General features: G+C 42.8%; 1 protein-coding gene across 1 annotated transcript in view; it reads left to right on the top strand.

Annotated features, from left to right (window-relative positions):
- ino80c (INO80 complex subunit C) overlaps positions 1 to 27,277 on the top strand; it is a 43,004-nt gene that overhangs the window by 8,189 nt on the left and 7,538 nt on the right. Inside the window, exons 3-5 of the mRNA XM_070881134.1 lie at positions 11,023 to 11,133; positions 17,989 to 18,100; positions 19,243 to 19,310. Coding sequence (XP_070737235.1) covers positions 11,023 to 11,133; positions 17,989 to 18,100; positions 19,243 to 19,310 — 291 coding nt within the window. The remainder of the gene's footprint in view (positions 1 to 11,022; positions 11,134 to 17,988; positions 18,101 to 19,242; positions 19,311 to 27,277) is intronic.

The raw sequence follows: 27,277 nt of genomic DNA on the forward strand, positions 1-27,277 counted from the left end.
AGTGGTGAACCTGTGGAATTCTCTACCACAGAAAGTTGTTGAGGCCAATTCACTAAATATATTCAAAAAGGAGTTAGATGTAGTCCTTACTACTAGGGGGATCAAGGGGTATGGCAAGAAAGCAGGAATGGGATACTGAAGTTGCATGTTCAGCCATGAACTCATTGAATGGCGGAGCAGGCTCGAAGGGCCGAATGGCCTACTCCTGCACCTATTTTCTATGTTCCTATGTACAAGGACCCTCTGTACCACAGCATTTTGTAATCTCTCCCCATTTAAATAATAATTTGCTTTTTTATTTTTCCTGCCAAAGTGGATAATTTCACATTTTCCCACATTATACTCCATTTGCCAAATTTTTGCCCATTCACTTAACCTATCTATATCCCTTTGCAGACTATTTGTGTCCTTCTCACGATTGCTTTCTCACCTATCTTTGTATCATCAGCAAATTTGGCTACATTACACTCGGTCCCTTCATCCAAGTCATTAATATAGATTGTAAATAGTTGAGGCCCCAGCACTGATCCCTGTGGCACCCTACTAGTTACCGTTTGCCAACCTGAAAATAATCCATTTATCCCGACACTGTTTCTGTTAGTTAGCCAATCCTCTATCCATGCTAATATATTACCCCCAACTCTGTGAGCTCTTATCTTGTGCTGTAACCTTTTTTGTGGCACGTTATCGAATGCCTTCTGGAAATCCAAATACACGACATCTACTGGCTCCCCTTTCTCCACCCTTCTCGTTACATCCTCAAAGAATTCCAACAAATTTGTCAAACATGATTTCCCTTTCATAAAGCCATGCTGAGTTTGCTTGACTGTATTATGTTTTTCTAAATGTCCTGCTACTACTTCCTCAATAATGGACTTCAGCATTTTCCCAATGACAGTTGTTAGGCTAACTGGTCTATAGTTTCCTGCTTTCTGTCTCCCTCCTTTCTTAAATAGGGGTGTTACATTTGCGGCTTTTCAATCCGCTGGCACGTCTCCAGACTCCAGGGAATTTTGGTAGATTACAGCCAATGCATCCACTATCTCTGCAGCCAATTCTTTTCAGACCCTAGGATGCAGGCCATCAGGTCCAGGGGCCTTGTCCACCTTTAGTCCCATTAATTTGCATATTACTTTTTCTCTAGTGATAGTGATTGTTTTAAGTTCCTCCATCCCTTTTGCCCCTTGATTATCAATTATTGGGATGCTTTTAGTGTCTTCTACTGTGAAGACCGATACAAAATATTTGTTCAAAATCTCTGCCCTTTCCCTGTTTCCCATTATTAATTCCCCAGTCTCATCTTCTAAGGAACCCACGTTTACTTTAGCTACTCTCTTCCTTTTTATATACCTGTCGAAGCTCTTGCTGTCTGTATTTATATTTCTTGCTAGTTTACTCTCTCAAACTATCTTCTCTCATTCATTTTTTAGTCGTCCTTTCTTGGTTTCTAAAATTTCCCAATCCTCTGGCCTTCCACTATTCTTTGCACATTGTATGCCTTTGTTTTCAATTTACCATCCTTTACTTCCTTAGATAACCAAGGATGGTTCATCCTTCTCTTGGAGTCTTTCTTTCTCACTGGAATATATCTTTGCTGAGAGTTATGAAATATCTCCTTAATTGTTTGCCACTGTTCATCTACCGTCTTGCCCTTTAATCTATTTTCCCAGTCCACATTAGCCAACTTTGCCTTCATACCTTTTTTATAAGAGGGAGTTAGAAATGGCCCTTACGGCTAAAGGTATCAAGGGGTATGGAGAGAAAGCAGGAAAGGGGTACTGAGGGAATGATCAGTCATGATCTTATTGAATGGTGGTGCAGGCTCGAAGGGCCAAATGACCTACTCCTGCACCTATTTTCTATGTTTCTATAATTGCCTTTATTTAAGTTCAGGACACTAGTTTGAGACCTAGCTTTCTCACCCTCAAACTGAATTTGAAATTCTACCATGCTATGATCACTCTTCCCAAGAGGATCCTTTACTATGAGATCATTAATTACGCCAGTCTCATTACACATTACCAGATTTAAAATAGTCTGCTTCCTGGTTGGTTCCACAACATATCGTTCTAAGAAACCATCTTGAATGCACTCTATGAACTCTTCCTCAAGGCTACCTTGGACAAATCAAATTATCAAATCAATATGAAGATTAAAATCACCCATATTGCTGTACCTTTCTTACAAGCTTCCATTATTAATTTATACTCTCTGCTCCAGTGTAGCTACTGTTAGGGGGCCTTTAGACTTCCTCCACCAGTGACTTATTTCCCTTATTATTTCTTATATCCAACCAAATTGATTCTACACCTTGATCTTCTGAGCCAATATCATTTGTCACTACTGCACTGATCTCATCCTTTATTAACACAGCTACCCCACCACCTTTTCCTTTCTGCCTATCTGTCCAAAATGGCAAATAGCCCTGAATATTCAGTTCCCAGCATTGGTCACCTTACTACCACGTCTCTGTAATGGCTATCAGATCATACCCATTGATTTCTATTGGTGCTGTCAACTCATCTATCTTGTTACGAATAATGCATGCATTCAGATAAAGAGCTTTTAATTTTGTCTTTTTACCATTTTTCCCTACTCTGACCCCACTTTCTGATGCACTCTTATGTTTATACGCTCTGTCCCTTCCTGTTATATTCTGGTTATCATTACCCCTATAACTACCCTGCACTATTACCTTCTACTTTCTTTTTGACTTTTTTAATTACTCCCTGTCATCTCGTGCTCTCCAGCAAGGTAATACTTTTAAGAGGAAAAATTATTTCAGCCACCAGAGCAAAGTTTTAAAACCTCTGTAGTTTTAATGGAATTATTGCAAATAACGCTTAAATTCTGCAATATTACTGTAAAATAGTCCTTTTAAATTGTGGCAGGTGAGATGTGACTGAGACTCTAGATGATTACCTCGGTTTATTTTAATGAGTGGCTTCTGTTTGCTTTGACTCCACTGGCATTTTATCCCTTGTATGTGGGCTACGTGACACTTTTCTCCCATGATTCTGTGAGTGATCTAGGCTGGATTCAAACTTAGATCCCAGAGTTGAATGGACACCATGTGCTAATCTACTGCGGTACACAGCCCCTTTAACTTGAGCTCTCAGGGTTCATGTGGGAGGTGATATTTTTTCCTTATTCTGATAGCATCTGATATTTCTGTTGACATTTCATTGGGGACAAATATTTTTCCCTGCTTCTGTTCATTACTGATTGCCGTTATTGATAGTAATATTGAAATTAGTCATGACTGGTCATAGAAACATAGGAAATAGGTGCAGGGGTAGGCCATTTGGCCCTTCGAACCTGCACCACCATTCAATAAGATCATGGCTGATCATTCACCTCAGTACCCCTTTCCTGCTTTCTCTCAATACCCTTTGATCTCTTTAGCCGTAAGGGCCATATCTAACTCCCTCTTGAATATATCCAATGAACTGGCATCAACAACTCTGAGGTAGGGAATTCCACAGGTTAACAACTCTCTGAATGAAGAAGTTTCTCCTCATCTCAGTCCTAAATGGCTTACCGCTTATCCTTAGACTGTGACCCCTGATTCTGGACTCCCCCAACATCGGGAACATTTTTCCTGCATCTAACCTGTCCAGTCCCATCAGAATTTTATATGTTTCTATGAGACCCCCCCTCATCCTTCTAAACTCCAGTGAATACAGGCCCAGTCGATCCAGTCTCTCCTCATCTGTCAGTCCTGCCATCCTGGGAATCAGTCTGGTGAACATTTGCTGCATCCCTCAATAGCAAGAACGTCCTTCCTCAGATTAGGAGACCAAAACTGAACACAATATTCCAGGTGAGGCCTCGCCTAAGGCCCTGTAAAACTGCTGTAAGACCTCCCTGCTCCTATACTCAAATCCCCTAGCTATGAAGGCCAACATACCATTTGCCGCCTTCACCGCCTGTTGTACCTGCATGCCAACTTTCAATGACTGATGTACCATGACATCCAGGTCTCATTGCACCTCCCCTTTTCCTAATCTGCCACCATTCAGATAATTTGCCTTCGTGTTTTTGCCACCAAAGTGGATAACCTCACATTTATCCACATTATACTGCATCTGCCATGCGTTTGCCCACTCGCCTAACCTGTCCAAGTCACCTTGCAGCCTCTTAGCGTCCTCCTCACAGCTCACTGCACCACCCAGCTTAGTGTCATCTGCAAACTTGGAGATATTACACTCAATTCCTTCATCTAAATCATTAATGTATATTGTAAATAGCTGGGGTCCCAGCACTGAGCCCTGTGGCACTCCACTAGTCACTTCCTGCCATTCTGAAAAGCACCCGTTTATCCCGACTCTCTGCTTCCTGTCTGCCTACCAGTTCTTTATCCACGTCAGTACATTACCACCAATACCATGTGCTTTAATTTTGCACACCAATCTCTTGTGTGGGACATTGACAAAAGCCTTTTGAAAGTCCAAATATACCACATCCACTGGTTCTCCCTTGTCCACTCTACCGGTTACATCCTCAAAGTTCTAGAAGATCTGTCGAGCATGATTTCTCTTTCATAAATCCATGTTGACTTGGACCGATCCTGTCACTGCTTTCCAAATGCGCTGTTATTTCATCTTTAATAATTGATTCCAACATTTTCCCCACTCCTGATGTCAAGCTAACCGGTCTATAATTACCTGCTTTCTCTCCCTCCTTTTTTTAAAAGTGGTGTTACATTAGCTACCCTCCAGTCCATAGGAACTGATCCAGAGTTGATAGATTGTTGGAAAATGATCACCAATGCTTATCCACTATTTCTAGGGCCACTTCTTTAAGTACTCTGAGATGCAGACTATCAAATGATCAAAGGAAACACCAAATGAAATTGCACTAGATTGAACCATAATCAAGCATATTTTTGAAAATAAATATTTTTTGTGTTGAGGAAGGACCCGTTTCCCATTTTCAAAAATTTAAGGGGCCTTGAGGTGATCTTAGGGGTATGATCCTAGATAGTAAATAATATGGAAATGGTAAATTTGGAATATTAGTTCTAACTAAATTGTGAGAATGGGACACAGTTCTCATTCATTAAATTCAGGACTACCATAGAATTCTTAACACAGTGTTCAATATATGGAATGGACTTCTGGTTAGTGTGGTCAGGCAAACATTCTGGAATTATATTTTAAGGAAAAAAAATAGTTCCTCCAATGTAGAGTGTAGGATCTTGTGAACTAAACACCCAAATACCTCTGCTGCTCCACATCACCCCTCCGAGTATAATCATTACTTTATATCACCAAAATATACCATCTCCCATTTGATGACGTTGAATTCCATCTTCCACTTTTTTGTCCATTCCACCATCTTATCAGTACGCCCTGGCAGTTGATCAGCTAAGATGGGTTGAATGGTGTCTCTCATTCATGTATATCTTGTGATAAAGCACACTACAGAGATTCTGCAGACAGTGGGATAATGCCACCTCCTCTCTTTTCCCCCCACCCCCAAAAAAGCCATATGCTGGAATGCAACGGGTAGGAAGATTAGGGAAATAAGGCTAAAGTGTTGCTGTCAGGACGAGGGTATCCACTTTGTGGGGGGGGCATGGGTACTAGTTTGAGACAAGATGGGTGCCATTTTGCAACGCTGGACTATCTCTGAACAGGAAGGGAGTTTATATACTGGCAGAACAAATTGAGAAGTGATGAGTCATTTTGAACTAGGGAGGATGGGAGGCAACAAAAATAAAATCTAAGATCAAGTGAGGAGGACACAAAGAATCTGCAAAGGGATATCGATATGCTAAGTGAGTTGGCAAATGGTGTATAATGTGGGAAAATGTGAAGTTATCCACTTTGGAAGGAAAACTAAAGAGGCAAATTATTATTTAAATGGGGAGAGATTACAAAATGCTGCGGTACAGAGAGGGGGTCTTTGTACATAAAACACAAAACGTTAGTATGCAGGTACAGCAAGTAATTAGGAAAGCAAATGGAATGTTGGCATTTATTGCAAGGGGGATGGAGTATAAAAGTAGGGAAGTCCTGCTACAACTGTACAGGGCATTGGTGAGACCACACCTGGAGTACTGTGTACAGTTTTGGTCTCTTTATTTAAGGAGGGATATACTTTCATTGGAGGCAGTTCAGAGAAGGTTCATAAGGTTGATACCTGAAATGAAGGGATTGTCATATGAAGAAAGATTCAGCAGGTTGGGCCTATACCCATTGGAGTTTAGAAGACTGAGGGGTGATCTTATTGAAATGTACATGATTCTGAGGGGACTTAACAGGGTAGATGCAGAGAGGATGTTTCCCCTCGTGGGGGAATCTAGAACTGTGGGGGGGTGGCATAGTTTCAGAATAAGGGGTCTCCCATTTAAAATGGAAATGAGGAAGAATTTCTTCTCTCAGGGCTGTGAATCTTTGGAATTCTCTACCCCAGAGTTGTGGAGGCTGGGTCATTGAATATATTTAAGGTGGAGCTAGATAGATTTTTGAAAGATAAGGGAGTCATTGGTTATGGGGAGAGGGCAGGGAAGTGGAGTTCAGGCCAAAATCAGATCAGCCATGATCTAATTGAATGGCAGAGCAGATGGCCTACTCCTGCTCCTATTTCTTATGTTCTTATATAAGTTGAGAAGGTAGAATTGTAACAGTCCTGTGAAGTGCCTTGGGACATTTTACTATGTTAAAGACGCTTTATAAATACAAATTGTTGTTGGATGATAAGTTCATACACAAATAAATGATTTAGTAAAAGGGGTCACTTGCAGAAATAATAAAGGAAGTAGAGGGGAGGGAAATCAAATTGACCAGTTATAAGCAGGGAAAAGACTAAAGTAAAGGAATGAGGTACTTGGCTCAGACAAAAAATTGGGAATAGGAGCTGGGGATATTGCAATTGTCTGTTGGAGATATAAGCAATTACAGTATTTCAAAGAAAAATATGGATTTAACAGTACTAACAGAAACATGCCTGCAAACTTAGTAAGAGTGGAAAATATATCGGATTATAGTTTTAGAGGGAACAGAATAGGTAAGTGAAGGAGGAAATATGTGTGGTAGGGAGGACACAAAAGAGGTTCAGACAGTCAATATAGCTGGTGATCAATGATTTTTAAAAAAATGGATTATTACATTAGTGGGGTTGTACTCGAGACTTCCTAATTGTGGAAAGATAACGGAAGAGGAAATCTATAGATCGATAGAAAGAAATACTTGCATTTACATAGCACCTTTCAAGTCCTCTGGACATCCCAAAACACTTTACAGCCAATGAAGTGCTTTTGAAATGTAGCCACTGTTGTACTGTAGGACGATTTTTATGTTCTTAACATCAGGGAGTTGAGATGGGGTAACAGCATTATTGTTCTAGGCGATTTTAATTATCCATTCATTGGGACAAGGAGGGGATAAATGGAGAAAGGCGTGTGGAATTCCTAAAAATTGTGTGGGACATCTTCCTCAAACAGTATGTTTATATGTACAAGGGGAGTGGTGTTGCTAGATCTAGTTATGAGTAAAATAATAGATCTGGTAAATAAGTTGAATGTGAGTGAGTCCTCTGGCATAGTGACCATATAATGGCCCCAAGTTTCCACATGATTTGTTCCTGATTTTTAGGAGCAACTGGTGTAGAACGGAGTATCTTAGAAATCGGAATTCTCGCCATTTAGTTTGCTCCAGTTCTAGTCAGTTAGAACAGTTTCACTTTGGAACAGAATTTTTTTTTCAAAAGGGTGCGTGTCCGGCCACTTACGCCTGTTTTCAAAGTTTCGGCAGTGAAAACTTACTCCAATCTAACTTAGAATGGAGTAAGTGAAGATTTTTGTACGCTCGAAAAAACCTTGTCTACACTTTAGAAAATCAGGCGTAGGGAATGGTGGGGGGTTTAAAGGGAAGTTTACAAACATTAAACACTTCAGTTTTACAAATAAAGAGCCATCATCAATAATAAATGATAAATACATCAATAAATCAACCAATAAATCAATCAAAAAAAATTAATAAGAAATATTTTTTTTTTTTAAATCAATAAATAAAACATTTTCTATTTACCGACTGCAGTACCGGGAGCCCTCCAACAGCATGCTGGGATTGCCCCCCCCCCCCCCCCCCCCCCCCAGTGTGTCTCTGTCAGAGTCTCTATCTCTCTGTCTGTCTGTGTGTGTCTGTGTTTCTGACAGCGGGGGGAGGAGGGGGATAGAGGGACAGAGGGAGGGGTGGGAAGGAGATGATGGGGGGGGGGGGGGGGGTGGGAAGGAGATTCGGGGGGGGGGGGAGGAGGCTGAACGGGCCGGGGAGAGAGCGGGAGTCAGGTCGGTGTCCGGTCCGGAAGCGGGAGTCGAGTCGGGTCGAGAGGAAGCAGGAGCTGGCCGTGGGAGGAGCCTTATTCATGCAGCCCCAGTGAGGCCATTCGGCCAGGGCTAGGGGCTGCGTGCTTCGGCCCCTCCCACACAGTTTCGGGCGCCTGGAGCTACTGCACTTGCGCGCCCACTGTAGCGCGCATGTGCAGAGGTCCAGGCACTGTTTTCAGTGCAGGGACCTGGCTCCGCCCCCTACAGCTCCTGCTGCGCTGCGCCGAGGGCCAGAGGACCTGCAGGGAGGTGGAGAATACGGAGGGTTTTTTTAGGCGCACTTTGTGGCGCGAAAAACGGACGTCCAGGTCGGGACTGCACCGTTCTAGGCGCGGCTAGAAACTTGGACCCAATAATTTTAAGGTCTGAATAGAAGGAACTTGTACAAAAAAAGCACAATATTGAAATGGGACAAATTTTAGAAAGAGAAATTGGCATTCAGGACTGTAGATTGTGGAGCACTGTGGGCCATGCGCTCCTACCAAAGCCATCTACTACTTTCACGATCATCCTGGAGGGCAAAGATAACCCCAGCTTTTCTGCACCATAACTGTCCTCTCTCCTGCCTCCTTTACCCTTAGTCAACAAGCTATCTTAAATCTATGAGCCCATCAATCCTGTGAGCAAGATTCAGCTTTTAGCTCATCAATTATAAAGAGATTGCAATTACAGTTTAGAGTTTCAGCAGTCTCCCTATGAAAAATGAATAGGATAGTTCTTTTCAGACACGCTTGTACTGTGGGGCTTTCTATCTCCCCACCCCGCAGTCCAGCAAACCAAAAATTGCGCCCAAGGTCTGAATTATGTGTGATCTCATACTGTCCCCTCTGGACTGGACAACATTCGCTCTCCATTCTGCACAAATATAATGTATTCTGAGTTGATAACTAGAGCTATAAGTGGAGTTGTTCCGTGGGTTTTTGTGATTTACTTCGAGGCGATCTGATCTACCTGAAACACCTGTGCCTGCCTCCCAAATATGAATTATAGCCAACCCTATTTTCACCACACCCAAAGTTGTGCATCTGTCTGTAGAATGGGAAAGAAGTTGGGACCAGATAATTGCATGCATAATTACTGCCTTGATAACATCCAACAGCCCCAATTGCAGAGTGTGTGTCAGTCAGGGGTAGTTCACAACCACCCCCGCCCCCACACAGATCAATTGTCGGCCAGCTCTGCCGCTCTTGATTGACTATCAAGCCACCACCGTTCTCCCCAACCCAGCTGTTTACAGTTATTGTCGGGCAACTGGGAATATTTTGGACACCACTGCCATCCAGCTTTGATGTTTTGCAAACTCCCTCCATCTACATTGTTGCCTTACCCCTCTCCATTCCCCCCCCCCCCCCAATCCCCTCCTCCTCTCCCCGCTTACCCCTTCTCCGCTCTCTTCCTCGCTGTAATGATAAATCTATATATTAACCTTAGATTGTTCTTTTAATGTATATACATTTAACATAGAGCACAAGAGCAGAGTACCATGTGCAGTATTGGACTCCATACTATAGAAAGGATATTGGGGCTTTAGAGAGCTTACAATGCAAATTCACTAACATGTTACCTGGTATGAATAATAAAAGTACTAAGACTTGAAAAGTTGTGGTTGTATTTGTTAGAAAAGAGCAGATTACTGGGCGATTTGATAGAGGTGTTTAAAATTCTGAAGGGTGGGATCAAGTGGATAGAAGCATAGAAACAGACTATTTTTTGGTTGTTGAAGGTTCTAGTTTGCGGGAACATACATTTAATCTTAAATGTAACAGATGTAGAACATGGGCAGGAGAAACCTTTTTAATGCACAGAGTGTGCACTGCACTAATGGAGTTTGTGCATATTTATTTTTAACAGTTTACAATTAAGTTTTTATTTTTTAAAAGCTGCAAATCTTGCCTAAAGTTGCTGAAATAGTATTTTTCATTTGAATGAAATTATAATCTGTTAAATACATGCCTCTGTTTAATTGTAAACTACGTGCCAACCTTAACTGCAGAAATGTTGTTGGGAAAGCCAACAAACTTTTTTATGGTCACTCTGACAGCTGCCTGACAACATTTAAGATCATTTTTATAATTGTCTAAGTGTTTCCTTGATTGAGTGGGAATGACTTGAGATCTACATTGAACATTTTCGGGTGGTTTGCGACCTGGTTTTCGCCGCGTTTTCACCCTCCACGGCGAAAGCCCGGTTGCGATCCTTGGTTCCTTTTCTGTGGTGGCACTTGGAAGCACCGTAATGTTTTTTGAATGTTTTATTGAATTTCCCCTCCCTCGCCCAAGGCCTCTCTCGCAGTGCTCCTGGCCCCGCACTAAAGTTGACGAGGATCGCGTTTTTGCGCCCCAAATAATAGTGCAACGCCCCCCCTTTGCACCTGCCGCAGACCCCAAATGCCGAAAGTTAGGCCTTAGATTGGTAACGGAGCAAAGATAGGTAATTTTTACATCGCTTACATTTTCGCCCTGTAACGGAGAAAGCCGAAAATCCAGGCCTTTATGTTGCAAATCAGAATGAGAACGTTAAATGCAAACCCTGAGGACTTGACTGTAAATATTAGATCTGTGATTTATACCCAGATTGATTTAAGAAGAAACTTTTTTTTTTACACAGAAAACTAACAGGTTTTTTTTTACACAGCTAAACAGTCAGGGTGAAATGTCTTGAATTTACAGTTTCCTTTTATTTTATAGACTATTATATTGGATTCCATTGGTGAAAATAAAAGTTTGGCTACAGATACTAGCCCAAGACAAGGAGAACCTACGATAAAACCTCTGGTATTTAAGGATCCAAATTTTATTGTAAGTTTGTTTTACTAGCAGTAGTAAATTCCATAGTGACTATAAACCCTTTTTTGATTTTCCCCTTTCCGTTATTCAAAACATGGTTTCAATCCTGTAAGAGCTTGATAATTGTCAATAGATTTTTGTGCTGTGGATTAGAAAAGCGGAAATGTTATTTTGGTTGTTTGTAAAACATATTATTGGCCCATTACACATTACACATGCTTCTGATGACTTGGATAGCAATGGCCTTCCTGCAGAGGAATATAATGCTGGGATGGCTATATTAATTTTGCAGAGTCCAGTTATTCCTCTAATTCAGTTTAACCCCAAAATGAGTTTTAACATGACTGCCATATACCATTTCGCACTCCCGGACAGCTCCATAACTGGATAGCATCAAGATGAATATACTCATCAGTAACACTGGAAGAAATTAATATTTAACATTTAAAAAATCTTAGATCTAGTACTGTGTAATGAGGCAGGATTAATAAATGATCTCATAGTAAAAGATCCTCTAGGACTGAGTGACCATAATATGGTTGAATTTCAAATTCAGTTGGACGGTGAGAAAGTTGGTTCTCAAACCAGCGTACTAAGCTTAAATAAAGGAGACTACAAAGGTATGAGGGTAGAGTTGGCTAAAGTGGACTGGGAAAATAGACTAAAGAATGGGACGGTTGATGAGCAGTGGCACACATTTAAGGAGATAGATCATAACTCGCAACATTTTATGAAAGGGAAATCATGTTTGACAAATTTGCTGGAGTTCTTTGAGGATGTAACGAGCAGAGTGGATAAGGGGGAACCAGTGGATGTGGTGTATTTGGATTTCCACAAGGCATTCGATAAGGTGCCACATAAGAGGTTACTGTACAAGATAAATGCTCAAGGGGTTGAGGGTAATATATTAGCATGGATAGAAGATTGGTTAACTAACAGAAAACAGTGAGTCGGGATAAATGGGTCATTTTCCGGTTGGCAAACAGTGACTAATGGGGTGCCGCAGGGATCGGTACTGGGTCCTCAACTATTTACAATCTATATTAATGACTTGGGTGAAGGGACTGAGTGTAATGTAGCCAAGTTTGCTGATGATACAAAGATGGGTGGAAAGCAAATTGTGAGGAGGACACAAAATCAGGATATAGACAGGCTAAGTGAGTGGGCAACAATTTGGCAGATGGAGTATAATGTGGGAAAAAATGAGGTTATCCACTTTGGCAGAAAAAATAGAAAAGCAAATTCTAATTTAAATGGAGAAAAATTGCAAAGTGCTGCAGTACAGAAAGACTTGCGGGGGGGGGGGGGTCCTTGTGCATGAAACACAAAAAGTTAGTATGCAGGTACAGCAAGTAATCAGCAAGGCAAATGGAATGTTGGCCTTTATTGCAAGGGGGATAGAGTATAAAAACAGAGAAGTCCTGCTACAACTCTACAGGGTATTGGTGAGGCCACACCTGGAGTACTGCGTACAGTTTTGGTCTCCGTATTTAAGGAAGAATATACTTGCATTGGAGGCTGTTCAGAGAAGGTTCACTAGGTTGATTCCGGAGATGAGGGGGTTGACTTATAAGTTAAGGTTGAGTAGGTTGGGCTTTTACACATTGCAGTTCAGAAGAATGAGAGGCGATCTTATTGAAACATGGAAGATAATGAGTGGGCTCGACAAGGTGGATGCAGAGAGGATATTTTCACTCACAGGGGAAACTAAAACTAGGGGACATAGATTTCGATTAAGGGGCCGCCCATTTAAAACTGAAATGAGGAGAAATTTCTTCTCAGGATTGTAAATCTATGGAATTCTCTGCCCCAGAGAGCTGTGGAGGCTGAGTCATTGAATATATTTAAGGAGGAGATAGACAGATTTTTTGAGTGATAAGGGAAACAAAGGTTGTGGGGAGGGGGCAGGAAATGGAGCTGAGTCCATGATCAGATCAGCCATGATCTTATTGAATGGCGGAGCAGGCTCAAGGGGCCAAATGGCCTATTTCTTATGTTCTTGTGTTTATTCTTGCTGGAGTAAAGTTCAGTGGGTTCCAGTTGTACTCAAGTTTCTTACCCGAGTGACCATTCTTTATTTGTGACCAGTAATTGTTGCTTCTACTTTTACAAACCATATAGAATACTTGGGTATCTATTCCACATATCACCTGAGGATGAGGTTTCATTCAGGGTAAAAGCTAAGTGAGGAGAAAAAGGAGGTGATCTTGGCAACAGCTTTTGTGCTTATGAGGGTAATAGACAATGAGGGCTTAAAAAGGTGCGGTGACTGGGAGCGGCGTGGAGGCATACTACTTCAGGAAGCAGCACGAACTGCGGCAGCAGCGAAGAGTGACTTCATCAAGGTCCAGGTCGATGATTGGAGCATGGGCAGGTACAGCAGGAGCGGCAAGGTCGGGGAGAAGGAGCAGCGAGAGACTGTGGAGCGACGTGAGCGGGGCCCAGGAGAGGCGTGAGTTTGGGGCCAGGAGCCCAGGGGCAGCACAAGCCAGCCCACGCTACGATATGTGTGCGCATTAGGTCCGTGCAGCAGAGCAGGTCTCCAGTCGTCTTGGGTAATCCTTGCCACACCAGCAACAGCCACCACACGTTAATAAAAAATCCACGCACAAGCATCTTCCACCCTTCAGGACCTGGAATTTTAGGTCCTTCATTGGAACACCTGTGAACTTATCCTTTTTTGGCGTGGAAGCAAGTCATCCTTGTTTCGAGGGACTGCCTATGATGATGAAAAACAAGGCTACGGGAGCGGATGGAATCCCTGCTGAGGCACTGAAATATGGTGGAGAGACACCGTTGGCGCGAATACACAACCTCATCTCTCTCATCTTGAGGGAGGAGGGCATGCCAGGAGATCTCAGATGCCGTAATCATGACCATCTTTAAAAAAAGAGGACAAGTCCGACTGCGGCAACTACAGAGGAATCTCCCTGTTATCAGCCACTGGGAAAGTCGTCGCTAGAGTCCTCCTCAACCGTCTTCTCCCTGTGGTTGAGGAGCTCCTCCTGGAGTTGCAGTGCGGATTTTGTCCCCTACGGGCATGACAGACATGATTTTTGCAGCGCGACAGCTGCAGGGAAAATGCAGTGAACAACACCAGGCCTTATACATGGCCGCCTTCGATCTTACAAAGGCCTTTGACACTGTCTATGACGAGGGCCTATGGAGCGTCCTGCTCCATTTTGGATGCCCCCAAAAGTTTGTCACCATCCTCCACCTGCTCCATGACAACATGCAGGCCATGATCCTTACCAACGGATCCATTATAGACCCCATCCATGTCTGGACCAGGGTCAAACAGGGCTGCGTCATTGCCCCAACCCTCTTCTCAATCTTCCTCGCTGTCATGCTCCACCTCACAGTTGACAAGCTCCCTGCTGGAGTGGAACTAAACTACAGAACCAGTGGGAACCTGTTGATCCTTCGCCGTCTCCAGGCCAGGTCCAAGACCACCCCAACCTCTGTTGTCTAACTACAGTTCACGGACGGCGCCTGCATTTGCGCACATACAAAGGCTGAACTCCTGGACATATTCGACGTATTTACTGAGGCGTACGAAAGCATGGGCCTTGCGCTAAACATCCGCAAGACCCAAAGGTCCTCCACCAGTCTGTCCTCGCCGCACAGCACTGCACCCCCCGCCCCCCCCCCCCTCCCAGGTCATCAAGATCCACGGTACGGCTCTCGACAACGTGGACCATTTCCCATACCTTGGAGGCCTCTTATCAACAAGAGCAGACATTGATGACGAGATTCAACAACGCCTCCAGCGCGCCAGTGCAGCCTTCGGCCGCCTGAGGAAAAGAATGTTTGAAGACCAGGCCCTCAAAACTGCCACCAAGCTCATGTTATACAGGGCTGTAGTAATACCCACCCTCCTCTATGGCTCAGAGACATGGACCATGTACAGTAGACACCTCAAGTCGCTGGAGAAATACCACCAACAATGTCTCTGCAAGTTCCTACAAATCCCCTGGGAGGACAGACGCACCAACCTTGGCGTCCTCGACCAGGCCAACATCCCCAGCATTGAAACACAGACAACACTTGATCAGCTCCGCTGGGCAGGCCACATTGTTCGCATGCCAGACACAAGACTTCCAAAGCAAGTGCTCTACTCTGAATTCCTTCACGGCAAATGAGCCAAAGGTGGACAGAGGAAACGTTACAAGGACACCCTCAAAGTCTCCCTATTAAAGTGCAACATTTCCACTGACACCTGGGAGTCCCTGGCCAAAGACCGCCCTAAGTGGAGGAAGTGCAACCGGGAGGGTGCTGAGCACTTAGAGTCTCATCGCCGAGAGCATGCAGAAATCAAGCGCAGGCAGCAGAAAGAGCGTGTGGCAAATCGGGCTCCCTGCCCACCCTTTCCCTCAATGACTATCTGTCCCACCTGTGACAGAGACTGTGGTTCTTGTATTGGACTGTTCAGCCACCTAAGAACTCCAGTTAAGTGTGGATGCAAGTCTTCCTCAATTCCGAGGGACTGCCGATGATGATGATGATAGAGGTTAGAGAAGTTAATTCCTAGGGAATGAACTGGTTGGGATGTTCAAAAGGGTAATGCAGTTTGAGTCATGGCTTTGGGAAAATCAGAAGTGGATGCCATTGTGGGCATATAGAAGGATACCTATAGGGTATCATCTGTAGAATGGAACGGAATTGACAAAGGCAGACTTGAAACTACCTCTTTGACCAGGCTTTTGATCATCTGCCCTAATATCTCTTTGTGGCTCAGTGTCAAATTTTGTTTAACGCTCCTGTGAAGCGTTTTGGGACGCTTTACTATGTTAAAAGTGCGTTAGAATTGCAAATTGTTGTTGAAAACTGCCTTGTTTTCATTCGAACAATGCAGATTAGGGAGTGATCTGATAGAAGTGTTTAAAATTCAAAAAAGATGGAACAAGGTAGATAAAAGCAGACTATTTCCAGTAGTTGGGGGGTCAAGAATAAGGGGCCATAATTACAACATTAAATGTAAAAGATTTTGAAAAGAGGGTAGGATAAACTTTTATTTTACAAAGACTTGAGTTATGGAATTTACTTCGAGTTGGTGGTTGAGGCAGAAACTATGAACATTCAAGATTAGTTTGGATAGATAAATGAAGGAAAAGAGCTTGAAAGGATATGGAAACCTGTTGAGTGGAACTATTTGTTCTTGTGGCAGGAAAACACCGACACAGACTGTGTCGGCCGAATGGCCTGATTTCTTGTAATCGCTATGTATTTCAATAGATAGGAATAATTGCATGTACGAAGCAAATAAGGTTCCTGTGCACTAATCATTTATCCTGCAATTTGTGTTTATTCATTGTCATGGTTTGCTATATATTTGCTTAAATAACCAAATGCATAACTCCTGCTGTGTGATTGGCCTGTTCTTGCATCTTCTAATCAGGAAGATCAAACTGCTTGTTATGCAATGGGTAATGTTATATTTCAAATACACCCTTGTGCTTTTACAACATTATGAAAGCCTTCTTTGGTAGCTATGATAAGACACCTGTTTTGACAAGCTGCTCCAGGTACTAAACCTGAGCAATGCAATTGAGACACGTCAGCTCATTTCCTGAACCTTGCTGCGCAATGTTGTGTGACCACAGGGTATATTCTCTGAAGGCCCCACCTAATTGTGTGGAACATGCCGTTCTATTTTAGTGGATAACTTCATATAATGCTGCAATAGTAAACATATTGCAGTCTCTGTGGAATCATGAGCTCGTGCTGCACAACAGGTGTAGCATTGCATGTATCCAGTCTATTCAATATTCATCTGTTGCATAATATCTTATCTGTTTTTAAAGTAAAACCTCATTGTTAATAAATATAACGTTAAATATTAAATATGTTCATGTATAAGAAATCCTGCTTGTGTGTTAAGTAAATTGAAGCAAATTGGGAAGATGCACAAGGATGAAAACTGGTTTTAATTCAGTTTCACTGATCTAATGTTGCCAAAGCTAGATAAGACATTTTAACAGCAAGAGAAAGTTTTGGTTAAGTGTTCTCATCCCAGATCGATATTTATAAATAATAACATTTTCTGGCCACTGAAAATCGGTGATTTTTTTTTGCCTCCTTCCCTCCTTTAAAGTTTAAAAGAAGGGACTATCTGAACATTGCATGGGTGATGGTTGTCAAGTATATATTTAAAAATGACCAATAACACTGGAACCAGTTTGTTTTGTGGCTGATTTTAAGCTATGTTCTGTTTTCTTTCTCGTGTATTTGCTCTGTTGCAACAAATATTCCGGTAGAGACTGAAAACCCATCACAACCCATCATTGGTCTACATTCAGTGTAACATCAGATTATGAAGCAGGTGCACCCACTAGAGAGAAGAATATCCCATTGTGTCCACGCCTATGTTTACAGCATAAAGTGATATATAGGTCATAATAATGGTTACATAATTAAATTCACTTTTTTTCAAACTCTAAATATAAGAGATGTTGAACATTTTAGAGCTACTTTTGAACTGTGGTCATGGCATGTTGCCTTTGTTCGTGGTTGTATTTTCACCATGGCAAATCAACTTATTTTCCTTAGGAGAGTATTGCAATGAAAATGTACTCTTATTGTGCCATGTCAAGTAAGCCATTTAGATTGCCAGAAATATATACTGAAACGGCATGTTTGAAAACTTTGCAATATGTTTGTTCATTATTTGAACATCGCACTGAGCTTCAGTTTCCTTAACTTATATCTGGTGAGAAAGCTCTGAGCAGATTCAAAGAGATTTTTGTTGGAACTGAAAATTCAAATGATAGCTTATTGATTGCATGAATAGGTTAGAATAAGTGTTGTCAAAAGTAATAGCACAGTAAATAGCTATCTAATGTTTTTCTTTGGTGTTTTAACTTCTAGCATTCTGGCATTGGTGGCGCAGGTGCTGGGAAGAAGAGCCGTGTTTGGAAAAATCTGAAACAAATTCTTGCAACAGAGAGGATGTTACCATGGAAACTGAATGATCCTAACTGTGAGCTTCTTTGACATCTCACTACCTTTTTTATGTTTTTAAATATATTCAAAATTTACATAAAATTATACCAACCTTCCATGGTGGAATCTTTCCATTCATATTTTTAATTGTTACTGGTTCAGATTCTGCCATCTGCTTCTTCACTGCTGTTTCCCAAATCACTGGTCAATTTGTAGTTAAAATGTGGTGTAAAATGTTAAGCTTGTAAGCAATATCAAATTTGTTTTAATTTGATCTCTTACCAAGGCAATAATAATGCACATACACCACTTTTCTACTATATTTAATCCTGATTCCATCATATGATTTGACAAACGTGCACGTGCTAATAACCTATACAAGGGGAACATTTTTGAAAATAGTGAAAAACATCATCACAAAGAAATGGTCCCAAAATGCAGTCAGATTCATTGCAACAAAATTATTTGGTTGTAATCATAAAGTCTGTGGAATAACAGATATGTTTGGTTAAGTTATAAATTAATAAAATACAACCTGATATGGAAAAATGAATTTTGCATTGTTACATCATGCCACATTGCGAGAAACCTAAAGATAATTACTTTCCATCGCTATTTATTTAAAATAGTTGTTATGTATCAACAAAATTGATACATTTGCTTTGAAAATATCACGACTGAATGTTTTAATTTACAATTCTTAACATTAAAATTTGTCACCTTGAATTAAACAATCACTGCACGCAAATCAATTGGAAAACATTGTATTGCCACTTTGTAATTGTGGGTTTAAGTTTCTATTGTTGTTTCACCACAAAGGTGTTATAAGAAGTGTTGTAATTGTGCTCTCTCAAAATAACAAGTTCTTAGTTTGTGAGTAATATTATTTAATAAGGTTGTGGGCTTGGCACATGCCCATTTATTAAGGAAAAAATGATTATTGGGGGGGGGGGAATAAGTGGTCTTGCTAATTATGTATTCTTTGCTGATGCAGAAAGAAGCCTGCTAGCATTCTACTGTAATAAATGTATCTTTTGAGCAATTGTTATAGTTTCCATAATTTATAAATTCATAGATTATGTTCATGTATCGACTTTTCTAGCTGCTTTAAGGATACTAAATATTCACCTAGTCATATGCTGATCTCGGCAACATTTAATTCCTTTTTTTAATCTTCAGATTGCAGCATTGATGCTCTTCCTTCCTTTAAACCGGCCAGAAAATACTCTGATATTTCAGGACTTCCTGTAAGTAGAGTACGTTGTTTTCATTGCATTAAGTTAATTTAATACAAATGGTCAGGCATTAAGTTCTGTAAAATTAGATTGCAGCAACCTTTTGAGCACTGTAGTGATACTCCACTTTGTTTACTATGTTGATCTAAAATCTTGATTGTTTTTGTGTTCTGAATTATACAACAGTTACAATTTCCCTTTATGTAGCACCTTTTTAAAGTAAGTCCCAAGGCACTTCAGAGACATGAGGGAAAAAACTGAAACTGAGCCAAAGAACCAGATATTAGCGGTGATCAAGCACCTGATCAAAGGATGGTCTTGAAGGAAGTGGAGGGGTTTAGTGAGCAAGTTCTAAATTGTGGGGCCCAGGTGGCTGATGGTATGGCCACCAATAGGAGGGCATGCCCAAAAGGCCAGCATCAGAGGAACAGAATGTTTAGTGGTTGTAGCGCTGGACGGGGATACAGAGATGGAGAGAATCAAGGCCATGGTAGGATTTAAACACATTTATTTACAATGGGCTCAATTTTCCTCAAGCCCGTTTTCTGGCGCATTGCCAGAGTTACGCAGGGTTTTCTAGGCCAGAAATGCACCAGAAATATTTTGCCAAACTTTCCCCGATTTATATAATTTGAATTTGGCACTAGGCAGCGTGTCCAGTTTCCTCAGGGGTGGGGGTGGGGGGGGGGTGTCGAAATCTCGACCTCCGAAAAGAATGACTCCGACACTTACAGCTCCGGCAGAAGTTTCTTTAATTCGCTTGCTAGCAAAGGGCAGGTTACACTCAGTCAAGGGCTAAGTGAACACCTCCGAAATGGTACAGTTTCACAAGATATTTATACAGTAAAACCCAAGTTATGGCCTCTCCCTGTGTATTGCTCTGTCTCTCAGTCAGTGAATACAGATAAAGAGTTAATTACTATATCCTGGTCCTGACATGGTTTACAGATATTTCCTTTTGTCAGGGTTATCAGTTGGCCAGCCGGCCATTACTCCATGAGTCATAGGTAATGGGCTATCACCTGTCTTGTATTGTGTCAGGATTGTTCAATTTCCTGGTCAGTTTATCGTTTACATCAAAAGGATGAGGTCTCTACAAGAGATAGTGGCTGGTGGTTTGAGTACATAGAAAAAGGTGGGGTGACATGGAACTCTTGTCGTGTAGATAATAGGAGAGCACCATGGGGGGGTACTTGTCTCAGCATGACTTGTCTCCTAGCTGTCTGATGGCCATCAGCCATCTCAAACCAGGTTTAGCTGTTTATGCAAGCTGACTGCTAAAATGCAGAAAGTTCTGGAAAGACCAGGACTCCATTTTGATATATATATTGCAAGGGGCACACAAATACCGTATGGTATCAGCTTAGATAAAAATACATTTCCACAGTGGTGATGTGGAGCCTGCTGTCTGCGTCAAAAAACAATACCGCACCTTCTGCACATGCGCGGGGAAACAAAAATTTACGTTTATGATATCGTCCCAATGGACGCGCATGCTCAGTACAGCTCGGATTTGACAATCGGCCATTTTTAAAGAGCCAGTTTTTTGTGCGCGTGTGTGTGTGAGAGAGTGTGAGAGTGTGAAAGGAGTGCTGTGTGAGAGCATTGGAAAAATCACAGCTAGACCAATACAAGATGCACTGCGGACCAAGGACCAAGAATTTCTTGCTGGAAGAAGTGGAAGCATTAGTTACTGTGATTGAGAACAGATGGCAGGAGCTGGATACCAGCAGAGGTCACACAAAAGCTCCACCAAAAGAAATGAAGAAACACTGGGAACCAAGTTGCAGAAGATTACTGCGCAATGCTGAACACCACGAGATCTGGAAGCCAGTGTAAAAAGAAATGGCAGGACCTTGGTCAAGTAGTTAGTGTAAGTAATATTTTCATTTATTCAATGCAATTGTAAATGTGACCAGCTGTATATGTCCCACTCAACAGAAAGACACCCTCTCTTTAAAAAGTTGCATTTTCATCTTTGCAGTGGAAAGTGGCACACAACAAAAGGACATGAACTCGAATAGGAGGAGGCCCAGCAAATCTGCACCCAATGACACCCTTGGAAGAGAGGGTCGCTGCTTTGTTTTTCTCCAGGCAGGACCCATCAATCAGTACTACACAAGCTGGGCCCACACTCGATGGAGAGGGTAAGTCCTGCAAATTCATTGTGGCCCTTCAAATCAACCTGCTGCCTGGCCTGCGATGATTGAGCCTACTCATGCCATTCATCCTGTCCCCTCCTCTGCTGCTAACCATTTGTCTGTTCTGTTCTATTTTTCAGACCTTGAGGCCAACCCTGACGATGCAGAAGATTCAGACGAGAATGAGCCTGAAGAGGAGAATATCTTACAATCCAACCCTCTTGACCAAGAACATAGGGGGGGGGAGGGGGGTAGGGAGGAGGGAGTGGACTGAGCTGGATGAAGCTCCCACTGTTGTACTGAATATGGAGGACGTGTCGCTCATGGAGGTGCCAGCCCCTTCCATGATTAATATTTTGGGACAGTCCATAGTTTCACACCTTCCGAGGTTGTGGGCCCCAGTAGTGGGGTGCAGCAAGGCACACCCAGGGCCCCACTGTCCTAGGCTGCGGGTCCCAGTGGGATGCAGCGAGGTACACCCAGGGTGAGGAGGGGAAGGAGAGCTCGACCACACTCTCCTGAGATGCAGGATGTAACAGATGTGTTTCAGATTATGTCATTGAGTGCGGAAAGCATTGACCTTACCTGATCACTCCTGGACACCATCAGTGGAGTGAGTGATGAGGTAGCGGAACTGTCAGGAGAAGTAACCACACGCTGGGACCATGAGTGAGGGAATAGTGGCTGTGAGGGAGGGAATGTCGGAGGCAGTACAAACCACGTCACTGGCCATGAGGGAGGGAATGTCCGAGGTAGTACAAACCACGTCACTGGCCATGAGGGAGGGAATGTCCGAGGTAGTACTGGCCATTAGGGAAGGATTGTTGCAGTCCGTTGAGACACTGTCAGGGTGCATGAGAGAGTTAGCTGCTGCAATAAGGGAACACGCCCAGATCCCACACCCATTGACAGAATCAACTGCCACTCCCACTGCAATCCCCACACCAGCCTCTGAAGAGCCCCAAGCCGGGCCCACCAGCTTGCCGCCTGGGCCCTCCAACTTGCGGCCTGACGCTGACACCCTGGACCCTCGAGGTGCGCAGTACCCGAGATGTTGAAAGGAATAAGCTTGGTGCCAAGCCCAAAAACACTGTGTCACCGCCTGCGGGCAGGGGTGCTGGAGAGTACAAGACCAAGCGCAGCGGGCGGTCTTAGAATAAGGGGATGAGAGATGGGTGCAGCCTTTCTTTGCTGCAGCTGCTTGTTGTTATTGTTACTGTTGTAACTGTTCTCAAATTAAAAGTTTTTTGTAAGTTATGTAAATTTACAAGTTTTTAAGTGATCTTAGAGTGATATTAAAGCCAAGTTTGATACAAGAATAATTTTAGTTAAGTTAAGTACATTGTAAACGTTTGAACAAAATATATTTTACATTAAAACTGAATCATGTTCCATTAACCCAACACAACATTACGGAACAGCTCCAAACAATAAACATGTCCATGTGAAATAGTTGTCGCTGAGCCCGCAGGCATCAGTAAAGCGTTCACGGATGAGCTGCTGGTGCAAGGCTCGAGCAATCGTTAAAGGAGCACGATGGCCCGCCCTCCTCTGCCGGTGCTCCGGCCTCAGGCACTTGTATGGCTTCCTCGCCCTCATCCTCATCCCCCTCCTCCTCCTGCTCGTCACCTGCATCTTCCACATCATTATCATCAGCCACTCTCACCGCAGGTGGGTCTTCCACTACCGGGTGCTGCTGACCCATGATTGCTAAGTTATGCAGCACACAACAATGAACTGACCAGCAGTCTCGGGAATACAGCAAGTAGCCTCCGGAATGGTCCAGGCATCGCAGTATGCGACATGTTGTATTGACGGTCACCTTCCGTCTGGGTTACGCATAGGGGTGTCATGAGCCAGGTGGCGAGGCCGTACCCTTTGTCTCCCAGTAGCCAGCTCTGCCCTTCTGGCTGCTGCTCAAATATGGCAGATAAAGTGCTGTCGCGTAGGATGAACGCATCATGGGTACTGCCAGGGTATCTTGCATTGACTGACATGATGCGATGCATGTCATCACACACGAGCTGCTCATTAATAGAGTGGAAGCCTTTTCTGTTCCTGTACATCTCGGAATCCTCCAAAGGTGCTCGCAAGGCGATATGGGTACAATCAATGCAGCCGTATGCTTTTGGGAAGCCAGCAATCCTTGAGAAGCCCACAGCCCTGTCATGGATTGCTTGGGCGGTCATGGGGTATTTGATGAAGTCATTCCTCTGCGCATAGTGCAGCCGTGACCTGGCGAATGGAGACATGTGTTGCATGCTAAGAAATGACGCACACATCCCCAGTTGTAGCTTGAAATGATCCGGAGGCATAGAATGAAAGTGCAGCTGTAACCTTCACTTCAACTGACAAAGCAGTCCTCCTGATACTTCTCGGCTGCAGGTCTGGTTTCACCAACTCCCAGATCTCTCAGACAACTTCTTTGCAGAAACGCAGCCTTCTGATACAGTCTGCATCATGCAGGTGCAGGTATGCACACCAGTTGATGTGGTGTATTCGGACTTTCAGAAGGCTTTCAACAAGGTGCCACACAAGAGATTAATGTGCAAAGTTAAAGCACATGGGATTGGGGGTAGTGTGCTGACGTGGATTGAGAACTGGTTGGCAGACAGGAAGCAAAGAGTAGGTACTTTTCAGAATGGCAGGCAGTGACTAGTGGGGTACCGCAAGGTTCTGTGCTGGGGCCCCAGCTGTTTACATTGTACATTAACGATTTAGACGAAGGGATTAAATGTAGTATCTCCAAATTTGCGGATGACACGAAGTTGGGTGGCAGTGTGAGCTGCGAGGAGGATGCTATGAGGCTGTAGTGTGACTTGGTTAGGTGAGTGGGCAAATGCATGGCAGATGAAGTATAATGTGGATAAATGTGAGGTTATCCACTTTGGTGGTAAAAACAGAGAGACAGACTATTATCTGAATGGTGACAGATTAGGAAAAGGGAAGGTGCAACGAGACCTGGGTGTCATGGTACATCATTCATTGAAGGTTGGCATGCAGGTACAGCAGGCGGTTAAGAAAGCAAAATGGCATGTTGACCTTCATAGTGAGGGGATTTGAGTACAGGGGCAGGGAGGTGTTACTACAGTTGTACAGGGCCTTGGTGAGGCCACACCTGGAGTATTGTGTACAGTTTTGGTCTCCTAACTTGAGGAAGGACATTCTTGCTATTGAGCGAGTGCAGCGAAGGTTCACCAGACTGATTCCCGGGATGGCGGGACTGACCTATCAAGAAAGACTGGATCAACTGGGCTTGTATTCACTGGAGTTCAGAAGAATGAGAGAGGATCTCATAGAAACGTTTAAAAATCTGATGGGTTCAGACAGGTTAGATGCAGGAAGAATGTTCCCAATGTTGGGGAAGTCCAGAACTAGGGGTCACAGTCTAAGGATAAGGGGTAAGCCATTTAGGACCGAGATGAGGAGAAACTTCTTCACCCAGAGAGTGGTGAACCTGTAGAATTCTCTACCACAGAAAGTTGTTGAGGCCAATTCACTAAATATATTCAAAAAGGAGTTGGATGTAGTCCTTACTACTAGGGGGAATCAAGGGGTATGGCGAGAAAGCAGGAATGGGGTACTGAAGTTGCATGTTCAGCCATTAACTCATTGAATGGCGGTGCAGTCTCGAAGGGCCAAATGGTTTACTCCTGCACCTATTTTCTATGTTTCTATGTTTCTGACTATTCAGTGTCGGGACTGGGTTTGGTTTGATGCCATCTGCCAATACTCACTGTTTAGGTGCACACAAGAACAATGGTCACTTGGGAAGGGTATTCATGTCTTTGGAACTGTACCATAGCAAAAGAGAGGGTGCAAATCAGCACAGAAGTTCAGTAGGGAGGCAGATAACTGAAATAACTTAACTTTGGGCTAAACCTTGTCAGCTGTTTTTACATTTATTCTTTTACAGATAGCTATGAAGTCTGCCAATAGTATGTAATAGTTACTTCAGCTTTGCATTATTGTATTGCAATACCACCACAGCTGCTGCTGGTAACATGGGGATTTCAGGGTCAATTACATTTCTTTGCAACTACAAAACTGTGGCAAATGGATTTCAATGTTGGTACATGTGAGGTCATCCACTTTGGACCTAAAAAGAATAGAACAGGGTACTTTCTAAATGGTGAACAGCCCAAATCAGTGGATGTCCAAAGAGACTTTGGACTCCAGGTACATAGATCATTAAAATGTCGTGAATAAGTACAGAATATAATCAAAATGGCTAATGGAATGCTGTCCTTTATATCTAGAGGACTAGAATACAAGAGGGTAGAAGTCATGCTGCAGCTATACAGCACCCTGGTTAGACCATACCTGGAGTACTGTGAGCAGCTATGGGCACTGCACCTCAGGAAGGATATATTGGCCTTGGAGCGAATGCAGCATAGATTTACCAGAATGATATCCAGACTCCAAGGGTTAAATTACAGGGGGAGATTACACAAACTAAGATTGTATTTCTGAAATTTAGTAGGTTAAGGGGTGATTTGATCGTAAGTTTCAAGATATTAAGGGGAATAGATAGAGTAAATAGAGAGAACCTATTTCTGCTGTATGGTGAGTCTAGGACTTGGGGGTATAGTCTGAAAATTAGAGTCCTACCTTTCAGGAGTGAAGGGGTGGTAGAAGTTTGGAACCCAAATGGCAATTGATGGTAGATCAATTGCTAATTTTAAATCTGAGATTGATGCATTTTTGTTAACCAAAGGTATTAAGGGATATGGGACAAAGGCGGGGTTAGATCGCAGATCAGCCATGATCTCAATGAATGGCGGAACAGGCTCGAGGGGCTAAATGGCCTACTCCTGTTCCTATGTTCCTACAACTTCTGTGATGATTTTTTTCCCCCCTTTTGCTAATGACTTCAAAGTGTACTAGAGTGAAATAAATTATGATTGGGGAAGTCATATATTGACCATAAACTGGAAGCTGTTTAAAACTATTTTCTTACTCCTTACAATGTTGTAAAATAGTAACTAGATTATATTTCACCTCAAAACTAGAGCAGAAAATTCAATCCTCAAAAGCTTTAATTGGATTTCATCCAAATTAAGATTCACTGTACTTGCATAATGCAAGTTGACTTGCATAAACCTTTTAGCTCCTAAAATCAAAAGAAAAGCTGGAAATGTACAGCATACTCCAAACATCAGCCAGCCTTTTCCTGCACCTTGTATCATAAGAACCCCTTGCTGTAAAGAAAATGGAGACTAAAGATAAGATCTAAAGTTACTAAAGTCAAGTCCAGACCTGACAGCTGCCAAGAGAAGAACCCTGATTCAATTTAGAGTGTAGGAGAATATGCCAGAAGTAGTACCAGGCATTATAATCAGATGTCACGCTAGTAAGCTACAACAATGTGATCTGCGCACTAATCTCCAAAAGCTGCAGACTATAGGCCGAGCTAAGCAGTCGCACAATCTATGGATCAGAACCGAGATCAAACCCTAGCACATCCAGTTGAATCTGATGGTGGACAACCAACAGGAGGAGACCGCTTCAGAAACATCCTCGTCTTGACTATCGTAGAGCTCAGCATGTGCAAAAGACATGGTAGAAGTATTTTCAAGTGTTTTAGCCAAATGTGTCAAGTGAATGGTCCCACAAGGCCTCCTCCTGACGTCCCCATCATCATAGATGCCAATTTTCAGCCAGTTTGGTTCACTCAATGTAACATTAAAAAGTGGCTGATAGCACTGGGGCTATGGGCCCTAACAGCAGCCAACTATAATAGTGAAGATCAGAGCTAGCCAAGCTGCTCTAATATACTGGCACCTATCCCAGAATGTGGAAGATTATCCATGTATGTCCTATCTACAATTTGTGCTT

Source organism: Pristiophorus japonicus, chromosome 5 (genome assembly GCF_044704955.1).
Source record: "Pristiophorus japonicus isolate sPriJap1 chromosome 5, sPriJap1.hap1, whole genome shotgun sequence".
NCBI classification, from domain to species: domain Eukaryota; kingdom Metazoa; phylum Chordata; class Chondrichthyes; family Pristiophoridae; genus Pristiophorus; species Pristiophorus japonicus.